The sequence below is a fragment of the Mercenaria mercenaria genome, unplaced genomic scaffold, assembly GCF_021730395.1.
Source record: "Mercenaria mercenaria strain notata unplaced genomic scaffold, MADL_Memer_1 contig_3007, whole genome shotgun sequence".
Lineage (NCBI taxonomy): Eukaryota > Metazoa > Mollusca > Bivalvia > Venerida > Veneridae > Mercenaria > Mercenaria mercenaria.
This window is the reverse complement of record NW_026461107.1, coordinates 10,424-26,109: the sequence shown is the minus strand read 5'-3', so window position 1 is coordinate 26,109 and position 15,686 is coordinate 10,424. Positions and strand designations below refer to the sequence as shown.

The 15,686-nt window shown below is 34.1% G+C and overlaps 1 protein-coding gene across 1 annotated transcript; it reads left to right on the top strand.

Annotated features, from left to right (window-relative positions):
- Nucleotides 1-6,665: 6,665 nt before the first annotated feature.
- On the top strand, nt 6,666-11,778 carry LOC128552656 (myelin transcription factor 1-like protein). Its single transcript, XM_053533699.1, has 6 exons — nt 6,666-6,686; nt 7,432-7,812; nt 8,485-8,501; nt 9,059-9,297; nt 9,935-10,119; nt 11,162-11,778. The coding sequence occupies exons 1-6, from the start codon at nt 6,666-6,668 to the stop codon at nt 11,294-11,296; spliced, it is 978 nt and encodes a 325-aa protein (XP_053389674.1). The 3' UTR covers nt 11,297-11,778.
- The last annotated feature ends 3,908 nt before the right edge of the window (nt 11,779-15,686 follow it).

Below are 15,686 nucleotides of genomic sequence, written 5' to 3'. Positions count from 1 at the left end.
TAACATGACTGTGAGATTCTGCATGCAGACTAAATTTACTCAACTTTTTCAGTGCAAAGTAGAAGTAATAAAAATACATCAAATTTTCTGAAAAAAAAATAACAAACAAACAAAACAATTTCTAAATGATATTATTTGTTTATATAACCTGCTTACATTTTTACCGTAAGAAAATGTTTCAGCTCGGTAAGTTTCAACTTCATCATCGGTGCATCTAGATCTATATATGGTCGTTTGCGTAGTTTACAATTTCTGCGTTGTAGACCCCACAAATGCCAACAAGAGTCTACTTTGACAGTAAATAAATTATAATTCATGTTCCAATCTTCCAGACTCAAGTGTTTACGTGTTTATATGCTGCAATGTTCTGGCGTGTATGTTTCAGTGCCACCATGTAGGTGACGTGTACTATTTTTAGAAACTGCATATATAAATTTTGAATGAAGTATTTACTTCTATTTCTATATCCGACCTTAAATGTTATTGAAAATAAAATTTTCGCAGCAGTAACTACTTAATACTTTAATTAAAATTTACTGAAAATTCCGTTTTATGCAACGCTTTCCATTCGTGGGGAGGTTTTTATAATAGCATATGACCAACTGGATGACGTATCGAGCTAAAATATAGTCCTGTAAAATGCGAAGAATTTGCGTGGTTAGAATCGAAATAATAAATATGTTCCAATAATTTTATCAGTTAATAAAATATGGGCAGGAGTTCGGATGCGAATATTAAATATTTATTTATTTAATTATTACGCATCCGAACTCCTGTCCATATTTTATTAACTGATAAAATATATGGACATATTTATTATTTCTTAAATAAATGATAATTGTTAGTCGCAAATACGAAACAAAAAATGCCAAATGCGTATTGCTAAGTTCTTATTCAGATAAAGAGCTGAATATATCAGTGTATAAATGCATCCTGTAAATAGTCATTGGCCTTTGTAACATAACTTTGTCTCTATTAAAAATATGTCTTAACATTTTAGAGTGAAAAGTTTCGATCATGTCATCTCATAACCTTTAGAACATGTTATTGCTTCAAATCAGGCTGATAGAACTTCATATGTTTTCACGTGATTAAAAGTAACAGTCATTAGTGTAAGGGATACAGATCATTAATTCACAAAGTTAAAGCATTTGACGAGTAGCTTTGTCATTTGGCAATAATTATAGGCATTTAGCACAAAGGATATGGCATATGGCATCTGATATGTATTGAAGGCCGGTGCGCCATGAATATTGCCATATGTTAAACGACAAATATTTAATGCTAAATGCCAATAACTTAATGCTAAACACCAAACACTTAATGCTAAATGCCAATTACTTAATGCAAAATGCCAAATACTTCACATAAAATGCAACATACCAAATGCTATATGCCTATGGAAGGCCAATGCGCAATGGTAACTGCAAAAATATTAATGCAAAATGAAAACGAACTGCTTAATTTCAAATATTGGCTTTCGAACGGTAATTGTCAATCAATGATAAATGCCTTTTTGTTAAAACAATAAATGTCAAAATGCTCATTGCTATGTTTTCATCGAAATAAAGAGCTGAATATATCAGTATATAATCATTGCCCTTCGTTACATAACTTTATCTCTGTTACATATCTTAGTCTATTAGATAATAAACATTTCACAGCAAAATGTTTCGGTTCCATGTCCCCGTAACATCTGCAACGTTATTGCTTTAAATTAGACAGGCAGAACATTTTTGTTTTCAAATGAGTAAAAGTTACATTCATTAGTTGAATAGATCTACTGCAACTACACTGTCAGACAAGTAGCCTAGATGAAACTTGTGGTTTGCCGCAGATCCTCAATGCTTCCATACAGTTTCTGGTGCATTGAGGTATCTATCGGCCAAGTCGCAGTTCGCTCATGGTCATGACTTTTACATCTCTGAAGTATATGCTCCGCAGTCTGATCTTCCTCACCACATGAACAAGTTTGCGATGGTGCCAGTCTGTATTTTTTGTACATGTGAGCATTGAGCTTGTTGTGCCCTGAGCGAAGCCTGACCAGCATCACTTGTTCAGACCAACTAAGGAAATGAAAAGAATCTTCCTCTACCCTTGGTCTCGTTAGTGCCTTGTTTTTGGTGACTTTCTCCTTGTAACTCACAGGTTTTGTTGACTGAGCTTCTAGCTTAGCCAGTTTGTCTGCCTCTTCATTGTCTGCAAGTCCACAATGGGATGGAATCCACTGAAGTGCTACTTTGCAGGTTATACTCATGCTCTGCATTCTCATGGCTAGCTGTGGAGCTTTATTGTTTATCAGAACTTCCATAAGAGACATTGCATCTGTGAGAAAGACGATTGAGGAGCTTTCTTCTTTATATACGGCATATAGTATTATGTATGTAGCATTTAGCATTAAGTATGTGACATTAACATTAAGCTATTGACATTTAGTATTAACAACTTCTTATTTAGCATTTAACAGTTAGCATAGCGCATCGGTCCCCACTAACTGCGCAGGGACAATGAGTCCCATGTTATTAAAAGAGAAGTTCGCCATGCATTTAAGATGATGTTAGATGATCTGTTTTTGCAATTCAAAATGAAGTTACATGTTGTTGATGAGATCTTGTATACGAGTCAGATAAGGATGTGACAGTTATAGCTTTGGCTTAGCTGTATTGCTTATTGTATTGAGAAAAGATCTAGATCACTTTCACTGTGAATTTCCATGTCTACATTTATACGGGTTATCGCTAAATGACAAATTTCATGGGAGTATTTTCATTTGGTGATGTTTTTCAGACAGATATTTTTTTTAATATATGTAACCTAACATCTCAAAATATATATATTTTCATTTTTGGTAAGAAGATATGTTATATTTAATGGCTATATATGTGTTTTATATCATTGAAATGCTGTAAAGCACTGAAAATGAGGTCTCAAGATTTAATTGTTTATATGAAACAAAGGGAGAATGTAACCTTGTACCATTTCGGTATTTTCACTCAAAGCAAATTGATTCTAATAGTGTGCATATTGATAAGTACCGGAACAGTCGTACAGAGTTGCAATAAAGCATTAATCCTAGCACTGAGACGTCAAGGATTTATTCAAGTTGCTCAAATTGAGTAAGGGGTAGTGCGTGGGGGTGAGGGAATCCGGGGTTTGGCCATCCGGAGTTATTCATTAACACTTGAAATTCGTCTTTACACATAGTCCTATACTTTTTAAAACGTGATTATGTTATATGTATGTTTTTCAATGTTTAGAATGTAAGTCATCATAGTAAAACGATCATTTGGATTTCATTTTGTTTTTCATTTTGTCAATAAACTGTAAAGTGTTTTTGTATATAAAATAACTAGAAATATGCGACTTATTGAAGATAACATTTACTGACCATGATCCTTTTGCAAACTGTCACTTTAATATATGTATTTTCTTCGTAACCGCATGCAGAGGATGTATATTGCTACTACAAATGTGCATGAAAGAAATACAGACATACTCTTTCAAAAACATCGTATTTTCCTTGGTTTTTTCCATCCGGGCTATATACAAAATATGAAGCGTATTTGATAACATACCAATGGTGATGATATCTCCGAAAAGTTTATTGCATAATACGAGATTTCAACAGAGTAACAATAAGTGACCCGTCGCCAAAATAGCAAATACGCAAATTATGATTAATGTTTCGCAAATTTTATCGTACATTCTTTCCACGTGAACATTAGCATCACTTTGGTAGAACCGCTGTACCTAGTTTACTCCCATTATGGTTCCGCTGAATTATGGAGAGAAGTCCGGTATAGTGATTAATTATTAAAGAAATAGAAATATCAAACTAAAATATTTGATTTCGTAACAGTAATAGTAAAAATATCAACGAAAAGGGGAACAATTTTATGCATGCATTATAATATGTTAAGCGTATCTATACAATATTGACAGCTAACAAAAGGCAATGTCACAAAAATAATTTATCCACATGTTTTCCAACAATTAATTAAATAAACTTTGTTGTTTTTCATATAATATACATTATATATTCCAAGCCGATATTTAACGCATTATTGATTAACTTCATTGTCTATATGTATTGAAAAAGGAAGCGAATTATTAGCCTATATGGCATGCAATCCTCTGCATTAATATATAAAATAATGTTAAACTGACGTATCAAAATTTTAAGAATTTTAATTGCATGCGCATTATACAAAATTTTCAAGCAAAAAATCAGGCATAATTGCATAATACGAGAGGTGGGGGTCGTAGAATATTGATTAATTTGCAATGACTTCTATGGGCTGGTTATTACATATTGGTTTTTCCTAGGCATTATTACCCTTTGATTATCATGCTTTTGGCAAATACCAGTTCTTCAGTCATTCTTAAGAGTTTATCCCAACATTGTATTTTAAGGCTTTTTACAGTCCTGTAATATATAGCCAGTTTTATCTTAGTAGAAATCTTAAGTGTTAGGTTGTTTTTTATCTAGATTACCTTTAAAATATTTTTAATAATCAGTAATATATGATTGATTAAGAATAATACAGAAAAAATGTTTTGTACCTGTTTTATCTAGCATAGTAACACCCATTTATAAATTCACTTTATTATCAGTTTTTTAAGACATTTCCTCTTTATAACAGATTAGTGGTGGTGTTTTCCTTTTATTTTTATTTTTATTTTAAAACGCTTACCTATGTTTGTCAATGTAAATGAATTATGTCTATGATATCAGAATAATTATTGTCTCTTATAACTCTGCTTAGAGTGGCAATGTACTGTTTTATAGATTCATATTTTAATTAATTATGATGTTTTATGTTGTATCATATGTATATGGAATGATATTTAGGTAAATATTACACAATGCCTGCTGACTGTTACAATTTACTCACTGACACTCCCATTGTGCTTACTGGTATAGTAATCATGCATGCTGGCACCCTTAACACGCTTGTTGACAATGATACCACGCTTGTTGACAATGATACCATGCTTGCTGACAATGATACCATGCGTGCTGTAAGTTACAACTTCTTTGCTGCTTAGACCCTGATGTCTATATCATAATTTCATTTGGCAAAATGACAATGCCGTGTACCGTATTGGAATATTTCAACATGCTATGGTCATACTGGTTAATCTGTAATGCATCCAAGAACAAAATTCACAAAGTGATCAACCAGTAAGGAAAATGTAATCAGGCACTAGGCAAAATAGGAGTAAGCATAATGTAATTTCAAAAGTATATGTCACATTTTGATAACAGGGGGCTATGGAATGGGGTAATTGAAACAAAGGGACATAACCGATAGCAAATGGTTTAGCCAAGAGCTAACTAAAATCCGTTATAGGCCGGATATTCCCGTTACCTTTCGTGAAAACTACGAACTTGCGCCCCCTGGTATCAAAACGTGACGTGTAATGTTGCACTTTGCATTATGCTTACTTTCAACTTGCTTAATGGCTGATTGCATCTTTCATATTGTGTGGTCACATCGTGTATTTTCTTCTGTGAGCATTGTAACTGTGCAATGTTGCTTATATGCTGTCCCGGCATGTTGAAATATTCCAATACGGTACACGGCACTGTCATTTTGCCAAATGAAATTATGATATAGACATCAGGGTCTAAGCAGCAAAGAAGTTGTAACTTCCAGCACGCATGGTATCATTGTCAGCAAGCATGGTATCATTGTCAACAAGCGTGGTATCATTGTCAACAAGCGTGTTAAAGGTGCCAGCATGCATGATTACAATACCAGTAAGCACAATGGGAGTGTTAGTGAGTAAATTGTAACAGTCAGCAGGCATTGTGTAATATTTACCTAAATATCATTCCATATATGAATGTACATTGATGAGACGTAAATAAACAATAAAATCTAGTTGTAAATAAGTCCAGAAAAATATTTTCTGATTAAAAAAGGCACCTTTTTGGTTCACAACTGAATGCACGTTCTAATTACTAAAATTACACATGCTGACGACAGTGAAGAAATTTAATAAGATATTTAGAATATAATCATTGCAAACAATAGGTATTCATAACTTAATGAAAATTTGAAAAAATAAAGTTTCTAGTAATATTACCTTTTGACATATGACACAAGAAAGTTTTTTGAGTTTCCGCGATTACCAGCTTCTGTAGCCGTTTCCATGGTTACGGCACACCGCTAAATTTCTACGACCGATCTTAAAAGTCAGTTTTTATTTCACGTAATTGTTTTGTCATAGTAAAAAGGTTTTGTATGATGGGTAAATTAAGTGTGGCACATATTTTGAAAGATTCCTCGTATATATAGGCCCTCCCACGTCGCGAAATCCAGGAATCTGCTTCAGTACAGCCCCTCAGAACTATCGTCATTGGTCTTATAAAACTGATTTTTATGAAGAGAGGGATCAAATTTTTGCACAATTCTTAAAACTGGAAACCTACACAATATTTTGCAAGGGAAATTGTTGCTCTAGGAGGGTGTCATTTAGGGAGTAAGACTACGTCGACGCATGCAAAAAATGTATACTGTTATTTTAAATATTTTGCGATTACTTCCATGTTGATTAGGCATCTATATATATAAATTTGTTTTAATACATGTATTAATTTTCTTTTTTATTATCATTACTGTGTTATAATATTGGACTGCTTTCAGTGGGTTACAGTAATGTATTTGTATGGAATTCAAGTATTGCTAAATATTGGACTACACGAGTAAATTGATTGTGACTATTCATTTTCCTCGTGCAGTCCAATATCAAATAAACTGTCCAATATTATTAGGTTATTTAACATTGTTCTGTACAATACGGAGATATATTTGGACGAGTACCCAGCTAAGAAAACCATATTGGACGAGCCGCTAGTCCAAATATATCTCGTATTGTACAGTACAATGTTAAATAACCTTTTTATTCTATATCTATTTTATCTTACTATAATAATAGTTTAAATTAAAAATGTTTCACTGAATATTGTATTCCTGCCTTTTCTAGTTTATCACAGCTTGGTATGAGTGCAAATATATTTTATACAGAACAATGTTAGACCTTAAATAACCTTTTTGTTCTATATTTATTTCACTTCATACGTAATATACGTAATTCATTGAATGTTGTTTTTTCTGCGTATCATCATTAAAAAAAGTATATGGTGCAACCTCCCTACAACAGCCATTTTGCGATTTGGGTGGTAATAATACTTGGCTGAGATATTATGCCCACAAACATTGTCAGTAAGTTTGGTGAAGATCGGGTGAAAACTGTTTGACTTAAAAGAGCGGACAAGGCTTAATTTCTCGTTTTTCGAGTAATTCAATGACTATAATCAAAGAGTGCCTGGTACAGTTTGGCTGGTTATCGAAATTAGCCGAGATGTAATGCCCGCAAACATTGTCAGCAAGTTTGGTGAAGATCCGATGCGAAGAAGAATAGGACGAGGATGAGGACGACGAGGATGACGATGACACGGAAGCAACTACTGCGAGCGGTCGCAAGGCGGAAACTCCAAAAACTGCTAAAACAAATAAGACGCGAGCTGAAGAGGAAGATGATAATGATGACGACGATGAGGATAGTGAATATGACAGTGAAGAATATGATTCTGATGAAGATGAAGAAGATGAAGACTATATTCCGTTCAGATTACCCGAAATAGGTTATCCACAAACACCTTCACTGCCACCGAGTAGTCAGAGCTTCCGGTCGCATTACAGTGATTTTACAAAATACAGTGAAAGTGTTCCAGAGTCGTTACCGTCACTTCCGGCTTCGAGGCAGCTCACTGCACAAACAAAGAGGACTGGTGTTACACAGGTAAGACTGTGTAAATTTTACGTATATATTCATAAACAGATTCAGAATCTGTAATGTTAATTCATTTTTAACATTTAGATGATAATGTTATAGTTTAACGCGTTCCGAAAAGGTAATGCGCTCTATTTCATGTCCTCTACGTCTACATCATTGATAGTTTCTTGCTCAGAAGACATTAGTGAAGACCCCAGAATTACCGCAAATTTAAAGAATTTAGAGTTGTTTGATGACTAGAAAGAAGTGGTGTATAAACTTATTTTCATATGTATTACTCACACAATAGTTATTTAATAAGGCCCTTCGAAAAAAAAAAAGAAGTATATTGGTTTGCCTATTGTCTGTCTGTTTGTCTGTCGGTCGGTAGAATATTTGGTCAAAGGGTAAGGTCACAGCAAGACTGAAAAACCTGAAGAACCCTTTGATATGCTGCCTCCGACAATCATCAGTAAATGACCATCGATATTAAATGGATGAGAAGGTCACATTGACCTCAATATTTGAAATTGACTCGAAGTTCTGCTTTTAATAACTAAAGAAAACTTGGATCTACTACTTCTAACTTGATAGAATTATTACATGTGTTAAACTGATGACCCGTAATGATTTTGAGTTAAATAGGTCAATGTCACAGTTGCCTTGATACGTTATGTGGAGCATTTTTTGGGTTTACAGTCGTCAAATACCAAGTGGTCAGGCGTTGGTGTACTTTTTAAGACAGTACCCCAAGGATTAATTAGTTGAGAGCGCTTGGGCCTATGACCTTCGAACTTCATAAGATGTATTAGAAGTCCACTTAGGCTGATGCTAGGGGCACATTTCATTACCTCTCATGAACAGACTCAATCAAACTGAGTCTGCTATTATGTTGCTTGGTTGCATTCTATGCTTCCAAAGGATCTTTTCACAGATTTTAGTAACTATTACAACAGAGGTCTTTAAGTGCCGTGTGGCGGTTGTAAAAAGTCTCTCCCTACTTTGTTGTTATAATTTTTGGTTCTTTGAGATCATGGAGAACAAACAAAAAGTTGGTGCTATGGGGCGTGAGAAGTACTGCACATTTCAGTACCTCTCATGAATAAACTCATTCAAACCGAGTCTGCTTTTATGTTGGTTGGTTGCGTTCTATGCTTCCAAAGATTATTTTCACAGATTTTATTTAATACATTCTTCTGTATAAGATGCAATAGGAATACATCTAACATTGTCATTATGAATACAAAATGTATAGCAGACCTTTTTATTTTAGCGTACACAAAGAACACACTTCACACTTCCATCGCAGACAGGACACAAAGCGCTCAGCACGGACTGCAAAATCTGGAAAAACTGAGAAATCCGGAAAGAAGTCCGCGAAAAAGGCGGAATCTATAGATAGCGGATATGACGATGATGTAAGCAGACGGACAACGGCGAGCAGACAGTCACTTCCGACAGGCCCTGTCATAGGAGCATCAAGAACTTTTCAAGGAAAATTTTATGATCCAGGTAGAGCTTATGTTCATCACTTATGGTGTTTATAACAAACTTCTATCAAATTAAACGTTTCCGTCCGAGGAACGCTATAACCTTCTCCCCCCCCCCCCCCCCCCCCCCCCCCCCCCCGCCCACATTCCGAGTTTGATCTCTCAGTATGACAATATCATCCTGTTGATCCGATTAAATGTTTTTGACTCTCTTTTCTATTTGTTTCCTATGGAAAGATTTCAATAACCTCAGGAGAGTGCTTTAAAACTATCAAAAGCTAGCGTATCCATCGTGATGTTTTTGAAATGATGCTAAACAAAACTAGTTTCAATAACAGGGGAAATAAAAAATAGTATGAGTAACCATTTGAATGTTCCTTTTGTATGTATTCATATGTGCGTTGTATATTAACGGATACAAACCTTTTCAAGAATAAACATATAACTTATTAGATGCTGATAAACAATGTGCTTAGATAAGAAACAGAAATGTGTAACGTATGCACATGTTAGGACTTTTCAAAACCTTGAATGCCATCTCTTTGGTATCAAGAAAGCACGTGCAGCAGTATGCTGTAACTCTTCTGGCTATTTTCTTTATTCACCTTAACAATCGCATCTAACTGTCATACGATCTAATAACGTCACCTATTTTACAGTTACAAAGCAAGTTATGTTGTACGACATTGGAACAAGACCTGGTCAAAGGATTCCCGCCGGAAATATGGAGCCCTTGTATAAACCTCCCACTGCAGAGACGTCAGATAAGAAAATGACTCCTAAATCTTCCAACAAAAACGAGCCGGGCTCCAACCCAGGAACAAAGGGAAGCAAGCGAAGCACGGTACTATATTTTACGATATAATTATACAGAGGATGTTTGTTTGTTTCAATATAAGATTGGTTGCAATCTATGCTTCCAAAAGATGTTCTTACAAATTTTATTAATATGAATTTGCCGTAGAATTTCACCAAAAATGAATTGTCCGGATATTCTGTAAATTTTATCATAACATTCGGCCGGTGTATATAGGTTTAAGTTTCCAAAAGAAAAATATTTTGGGTAAAATAAATGTTTAAAATGTTATTTTGTGAGTTAAAACAGTTAATGTTACAGATATATGTATGAAATGCTCTAACATTTATACATAAAATAACACCACTTTGCCCATATCAGTCATTTTGCACGAACTTGTGCATACATATTTACACATTATGTGTAATGAATTGCTTGGGCAAGGGGATGGGTAGGGAATGGTCTAGAGCCAAATAAAACTACAAAGGTTGATGGGGAAAAGTTGTATAGTTCGCAACAAACTCACATCACATGAAATACCATTTTTTAACAAGAACAACAACAACAACAACAATTTATTTATTATTTATTTTGTTGGGTTTAACGTCGCACCGACACAACTATTGGTCATATGGCAACTTTCCAGTTTTGATGGTGGAGGAAGACCCCAGGTGCCCCTCCGTGCATTATTTCACCACGAGCGGGAACCTGGGTAGAACCACCGACCTTCAGTAAGCCAGCTGGATGGTTTCCTCACATGAAGAATTCAAAGCCCTGAGTGAGGCTCGAACCCACATCGATGAGGGGTAAGTGATTTAAAGTCAGCAACCTTAACCACTCGGCCACGGAGGCCCCACAACAACAACAACAACAACAACAACAGCTAAACAACAAATTACAATAACACTAATAAACTACATTAATGCTAGAAGGTATATCAAAGTCAGATGTATACCATTATCAAGCCATTCATACCAAACAAAGTTACGTTAAAATATATGAATAAGCCTGAAAAATTGTATCTATGTTGTAGGTCAAGTTAACTACATATGTAATATATCATTAAAATGATATTATTTCTGCTTTACAGACAAGTCAACAGAGTCACCATAGTGTACCTAAGGCGGCCGTGCTAGGCGCGGTTTTTATCTCAAACTTACTCAGTAAAAATAAAGCGAACAAAGAGGCACTGGAGGCGGGATATAGCGATGACGAAGATAATTAGTGCAAAGGCGGAGTTAGAGAAGGGCGGAGTTAAAGATGTGATTGTGTGGAGTAAGAGCTGTATATAGGCGGATACACAGATGTGCATATGTAGATTCACGGATGCGACAAGTGTCAGATGTTGGATTTCAGAGCATTGATAATGTAAATCATAACAATAATTTTATTCACAGCTGTTCTTATGTTCAGCTGTTGCCTGAAGTCGTCTGATAGAAAGTAAATGCGTCATTGCAATCACATTCATACCTATGCTCCAACGGGATATTTTTCTTAAGACATGCTGCTAACCGAAGTATAACTAACGGAAATATACGTGGACACGCATTCATTTTGGAATATAGACTATTAGTCGTGATAAACACGTATCCATGAACATATATTCAATATAATTATTTATACACATACACAGATACATGAGTACATACAAGATAAACTATATATTTCATTTATCATATATGAAATGGTAATGAATTAAACACCTCATAAAAGAGACAAATCGTTTTACGTGAAATTGAAACAGATATGCTTTCTGTAGCCGTAGGGTATTAAAATGTATTAGCGTCTGATGTTCCTTTAACGCTTCAGTAGAATCAACATTTATTACACGAAATTTGGGAATGCCCCAAAGTACAAGCCTTTTAGAACAATATTCAATTATGTTTGACTGCTTTGTACAATACTTGAAAGCTAGGATAAAAAGAAATATGTGCAACTTTCAAAGTACTCCGGGACACAGTAAGCTTATTGTCTAAGCCTAACAGAGTTCTTCCCCTTGGACCTATCTGTTTTTCTGTGTCAACATAATTATTTCTCTTTTGTTTCCGATAGGGATATTAAACATATCTGGGTCTGAATATCAGGTGTAGTTGTATGCTTCACATTTATATACATCACTCCAACTTTATTTTCCTTTGCATAACATACATATGACATACAATTTCATATAAAATGTCAATGGAATATATAGTCAAAATTAACTTAACATGTTTCGAATCAAAATCACGTCAGATTCGATACAAATATTATGCAAAGGGTTTGGGAATGTAAGGAAAAAGGAAGTAGAAGGAAGTAGAGAAGAAAGAAAAGAGCTATGTCGCTTGGGAGTTCTAACTTTTATTAATGAAAAAGTAGATTAAAATTGAGGTACATGGGATGATCGTTTATTGGTTTCAGTAGTAAGTACTAGTATGTGTACGAGAGTTTTAGGGGTTGTAAAGTTTAGTTTAGTCAGCTATTATATTTCATCGAACTTCGACCATTTTTCTTCATGTCTACCTATCATTATAGAAAAGTTTTATCCAGTCTTTGAATGTGTCCCCAAATTTTAAGAAATCTAGAACAGAACTCATAAACCATGATAAAGAGTCAAAGGTGGTTGCGAAATCAAGTAGTAAAAGCATACCTGGAATATTATATTTTTCTGTATAGAACATTATATCAGAAATTAGTCTAACATTCTCTCAAATAAAACGTCCAGACATAAAGCCAGTTTGGTCTTCAGTAATACGCTTATTCAAGACAGTTTTTAATATGTTAGCTATATTTGCTGTTGCTGTTTTCTATGAGATATTCAGTAAGAAAATTGGTCTCCAGTTTTTCAAGTACAGTTTATTTTCATCACCTTTTGGAATACATGTAATTATACCCTGTTTTTATGTACATGTATCTGACATTTCTCCTTTTTCTAAACTATAGTTTACTGACCTAACTAAAAATGACCTAAATCGGTCCAGAAAACCTTAAAAAGTAGCTGTAATACCAGAACTGCCAGGTGAAGAAGTATTTGACATATCTTTTAGACTATTTGATATTTCTTTATATGTAAGTTTTCCTTCTAAAGACATTTTTTTTTCTTCTAAGGTTAGCCTTTGCAAATGAATATCATTAAACAAATTATTTAAATCAACATCTTTTGTGGCTTCAAACGCATAAAGCTGCTTATAATGTCGTTCTGTGTCTTGTAAAATTTGGTCTTGTGAATTTAAGACAACACCTGTCTTTGAATATAATGAGTTCATATTTTTTAAGTAAAATGTCCATTTTCTAAAGTATAGAAATAATTTGTTGGTTTGTTTCCCTCCCTCTTGAATCCTCTTTGCTTTTGATCAGATGAATGCTCCCTGTAGTTTAACTTTCCTTAATCTTACTGGTTCGTTATTTTTTTCTTCCAATAAGACTTCATTTCCAGACAACTGCAAACTTTCATTTTTTCCCCTTTTAATATTTTTTTTTCTTTGCTGAGGCATATGCAATTGTTTTACCTCTAATAAGCATAAGTAACGTTTCAAAAGCGTCACCACCGGACTTTCGTAGAATCTATACATATGAATCACTGAGTGGAAAAAGAAGCAAAATCTTATTGAATCAGTTATAATTGTTGTTTCATTTCTTTCTCCGTTGTTTGTAGTTTCTGTCTGTCTCGCGTTTGTTTTCTGCTTAAAAGAGACATATTCATAAGAAGTGTTAAAACAGACTTAAACGAAATGTTTAAAATGTACAGAGAGAGGAGAAATTTGTAGAGATATGAAGGAAATTGAATTTTCCACTCATAAATGAAACGTTCTATTGCCCATGATAATGACATACATACAATGACATAAGCTTTCATTTTGATGAGACTTCCCTCTTTGTACTTAGAATTCTTTTTAATCATTGAATTAAAGAAGTACTCTTTTTACTACAGATCTGAAATAAATATAAATCCACAACAACAATTCCAAATGAGCCGTGCCATGGGAAGACCAACACAGTGGCTTTGCGACCAGCATGGATCCAGACTAGCCTGCGCATCCGCGCAGTCTGGTCAGGATCCATGCTGTTCGCTAACAGTTTCACCAATTCCAATAGGCTTTAAAAGCGAACAGCATGAATGGATCCTGATCAGACTGCGCGGATGCGTAGGCTGGTTTGGATCCCTGCTGGTCGCAAAGCCATTATGTTTGTTTTCTCATGGCACGGCTCAAATCATTTATCACTTGCATGACAATTAAAATCAGTTATCATTTCCATGGCAATGCAAATCATTTGCATGACAATTAAAATCAGTTATCGTTTACATGACAGTTTAAACCATTTACGATTTATCTAAATATGACTTCTACATTTCATATAACTAAATGTTATTTTTTTATGTTTTATAAATATGCAAACTCCAGACCGCTCAAGCATTTCCTTTTCCACACCATTCTGCCATATTGTCCAAGAGTTTGAAAGTTTACTTTCATGCGACAGTCTCAACAATAGTTATATTACATTCATGTCAGCATGAATTTATTATGAATGGTATACCTATTTTTTCAATAAACTTAAATTTAAATAGGTTTGGTTGACGTAACTTATGTAGCAATATATTTGCAAATAAGTGGATTTGCCTCCCTTTAAACACAAAAGTAAGGAACACGATATACACTTACACTTATCGGTCAATAGTCAAAATTATTTACTAATGGCCCGAAGTCCAAAGAACATGACATTGGAAATAATTTTTTATTTTTTCTTCTATTCTATATTGTGGTTCAGCGAACATGTAACCAGTCATATATTATATTTATTTTGTTTCCTTGGATATTTCCAAGACATTTGTAAGACGTCGGTCAAAATAAGCTGACATCAGAAATATTGCATAGCACATTGGTTTTAACATATTTCTATCCAGTAATACATGTACAAATTAAATACATACATCATAGTTTGAACAAGATAAGAAGGAAAGGACACACAGTTACTTGGATTGCATTTTAAGACATTTTGACTGAGTAGTTTTGTTTTAATACCGCTGTTTTAGAAGAGTATCGTTTCCAAATGCGATTATAATATTACGTACATGTACAATAATTTAATGACGATGTTAGTGGCATGAAAACGGGACGCACGATAACTTGTTTCCCAGATTATGTAACCGTTGCCTGCGTCGTGCAATGGTTACGGTATCCGCTGATCTGAGCTATAATTACAGTTCGAGTCCTACTAAGGAAATGATTTGTTTTCTTTTTTTTTTTTTCATTTTGTCTCAATATAACCATATTATTGCAGTTCTTGTTCTACATAACAGTAATCAAAATATTATGAAAATATTTTGCTATTAATTCAGTAGGAAACAAAGTTACAGTAAGTGCGCACTACAGAACTATTCTTTTAAAAAAAGGTTTTTTATTCTGTCCATGAATAGAATAGATTCTTTTTCAGAATAGTTTTAATAAGGACTCAAATTTATTGTAACTTTCACAAAGTCATATCGTCTAACGATTTTTATTTGTGATACATTGGATATTGTATTCTTTCCGTTTTTTTTTTGTTTTTTTTTTCCGTTTTAAAAACATATCAATGTATTTCATGCGCATAGCGGGGAAATTGTAATAAAATCATTATACGAGTATTTCATTTTGCACGTA

Coding starts and splice junctions, on each gene's coding strand:
- LOC128552656 (XM_053533699.1), top strand. CDS start 6,666: ATGTATTTGTATGGAATTCAA. Junction 9,298..9,934: donor AGGAAAATTTTATGATCCAG/GTAGAGCTTATG, acceptor CCTATTTTACAG/TTACAAAGCAAGTTATGTTG. Junction 10,120..11,161: donor AGGGAAGCAAGCGAAGCACG/GTACTATATTTT, acceptor TCTGCTTTACAG/ACAAGTCAACAGAGTCACCA.